This window comes from Vicia villosa, linkage group LG1, assembly GCF_029867415.1.
Source record: "Vicia villosa cultivar HV-30 ecotype Madison, WI linkage group LG1, Vvil1.0, whole genome shotgun sequence".
In the NCBI taxonomy this organism is placed as follows: domain Eukaryota; kingdom Viridiplantae; phylum Streptophyta; class Magnoliopsida; order Fabales; family Fabaceae; genus Vicia; species Vicia villosa.
Window position 1 is genome coordinate 136,988,605 of NC_081180.1, and position 2,780 is coordinate 136,991,384.

General features: G+C 31.5%; 1 protein-coding gene across 2 annotated transcripts; it reads left to right on the top strand.

The window, feature by feature from the left end:
* The first annotated feature begins 244 nt into the window (after positions 1–244).
* On the top strand, positions 245–1,647 carry LOC131644293 (protein LIGHT-DEPENDENT SHORT HYPOCOTYLS 4-like). 2 transcript variants are annotated; one of them, XM_058914753.1, is made up of 2 exons: positions 245–1,092; positions 1,397–1,647. In XM_058914753.1, coding segments are annotated over exons 1-2 (609 nt in total). In that variant the 5' UTR covers positions 245–484; the 3' UTR covers positions 1,398–1,647. The 2 variants fall into 2 exon arrangements, with proteins under 2 accessions (XP_058770736.1, XP_058770735.1); XM_058914752.1 differs by having other exon boundaries at positions 250–1,096.
* The last annotated feature ends 1,133 nt before the right edge of the window (positions 1,648–2,780 follow it).

The following is a 2,780-nucleotide window of genomic DNA, read 5'->3' on the forward strand; positions in this document are numbered from 1 at the left end:
AAATAAAAAATAATTTAATTTATTACCCCCCACTCATTCATTAACTTTATCTGTCTGCATCAATCATATCTCACAGTCATTTTTTTTCAAACCTATTTCCATTTCCACAAAAAACCCTAAAGTCCAAACCACTGCTCCTTTCTCACTTTGATAGGTCAATTTAAAGCAACACAAATTTTCCATATAAAAAGAAAACACTGCCAATTCCTAAAAATGGATTTTTGCTAAAAAGCTCCTAACATCACTCACTACTTAACTTGTTACTACACTTTCAAGTATTCTAGGAGTTATCAAAAAACCAAAAGAATTCAAAGATGTAGCTACAATAGCCCTTGTAGCAAAAATAGTCTCCACTATTCTTTTACCCCCTCTCTCTTTCTCTCTCTTCTTCATTAAAAACCCTTTGAGATCAATTTCCATATCAAAATCAATATCAAAATCAAGATCAACAACTCAAGATCCAATCTTATTCTCTTAACTAGTCATGAATTCACTTGAAGAATTCAACTCATCAAACAACACACAATCAAAAACCATCATCAACTTCACCAACACAACAACAACATCAGAAGACAAAAACATTACCAACTTCACATCTTCTTCCTCCTCCTCCTCAGCACCACAGCCAGCAAACACCTTAAGCCGCTACGAGAATCAAAAGAGAAGAGACTGGAACACTTTCGGACAATACCTAAGAAACCATAGACCACCACTCTCACTCTCACGTTGCAGTGGAGCACATGTTCTTGAGTTCCTAAGATATTTAGATCAGTTTGGGAAAACCAAGGTTCATTCACAGATTTGTCCGTTTTTTGGTCATCCGAATCCACCTGCACCTTGTCCTTGTCCTCTTCGACAAGCTTGGGGAAGCCTTGATGCGTTGATTGGAAGATTGAGAGCTGCTTTTGAAGAGAATGGTGGAAAACCTGAAGATAACCCTTTTGGTGCTCGTGCTGTTAGACTTTTTCTTCGTGAAGTTAGGGATTCGCAATCTAAAGCGAGAGGTATTAGCTATGAGAAAAAGAAGCGTAAACGCCCTCAACAACAACAGCAACAACAACAACTACCACCACCATCCAATAATGCAACTTAGTTAGTAAGCAATCATATATCATCATATTTTGCATTTCATAATAGTTTTTAATATTTGATTCATTTACTATGCAACAATAGCATATGTTTATGGTTAGAATTCATGATAATCACATTGTGCTAATGAAAAATCTAGTCAAATTTACACTTAAATTTTCAATATAATCACTCTACATAGTAATTTTCTCAAACTCACCGACACTGATTTTCTTACAGTGAGATATACTGATTTTAGGTTTTGTTGGATTAACTATCATTTCATGTATGTTAATATTTTTTGTTGTGATTTTTGTTGATTATGCAGAAGTTGTGATTTGAGGTTAAGTTACTGCAATGTTAGGAAGATACCTTTGGGATTGGATTAATCTACACAGGAGTATCATGTACTGTGTTGGTAGAAGAAGGAAGCAGTGTTTGAGTGGTTTTTTATGCATTAAAAATGACACTGAAATGGCTCTGAGACACTGTCAAACCTGTAATAAAATGTTTCAATCTTAAATTAATGTTAATTATAGTATATGATGAAAATAATATATGAATGGTTTCAAATTTCAATTTTCAATATCATGTTTTCACGTCATGTGTTGTTTACATGAGGTAGGTAATAAGGTGCAGTTTCTTCTTCTTGAAAAATGACTGAATCATTTTGAGAACGTGTATAGCAATGTTACTTTGATTTCAGGGATGAGGTCTTTTTGAAGCTTTTTCCTCTTTATGTGCTGTTAGATCAGTGATTTCGTGTAGTTTTACTTTAGTTAATTACAAGTTCTTTAGTTATAATAGGGATAGGTATAGGTATGTAGAGTCTGATGAGTTGATATGATGCTTCAAACCGTCAAGAATTAGAAGCATAGTCATCATGCCTTGGAGTTTGCACCAGAGTTGTTGGTGTTGGGTGGGTGGTGCTATTTGTTTTCTTTTGGTCAAAACTAAGCCTCAAACTGGGTGCTGCCAATACACTACACATAAACTATTTTGGAAAATTCACTGATGAGATTTGACACAAGAAACTGTTTCTTTGTTACTATGTGCAAAGTTTAGAAACTAATATTATTAAACAATTGTGTGAGTCTAATCTGTGATCTCTTTTGATAATACATCTAACCAACCACTTGTATATATCTGATCTACATGTAAATGCCTATGTCTTGTTCAAAAAAAGTGTATGTTCTTGGGTTTGTATATAGAGCCATGATATATGAACATTGTATATATGTGTTATGTGAAGTTATTTTAAGTGACTTGTGTATAAACCTAACCTAAACATTAGGCATGACAACACATAATCGGACAACCCTCTGGATCCATCTGATGCAGGTTATGCAGGTTAGAGGTGAGGATGTTGATATCAATCTTACATTCATATTTGAATCACACCCACCTTTGAATATGATCTTTTAATAAAAATTATATTTTTAAATTTTAATACATGTTTTTATTAATTTTATTTAATATTTTAATATGTAATGTGAATTTTAATTTCCTTTATATATATATATATATATATATATATATATATATATATATATATATATATATATATATATATATATATATATATATATATATATATATATATATATATATATATATATATATATATATATATATATATATATATATATATATATATATATATAAGAATTGAAAACGAGACGGGAATCAACGGAAATCAATGAGACCTAAAT

What these genes read in the sequence shown, in the direction of transcription:
- LOC131644293 (XM_058914753.1), top strand. Translation starts at nt 485, where the DNA reads ATGAATTCACTTGAAGAATTCAACTCATCAAACAACACACAATCAAAA.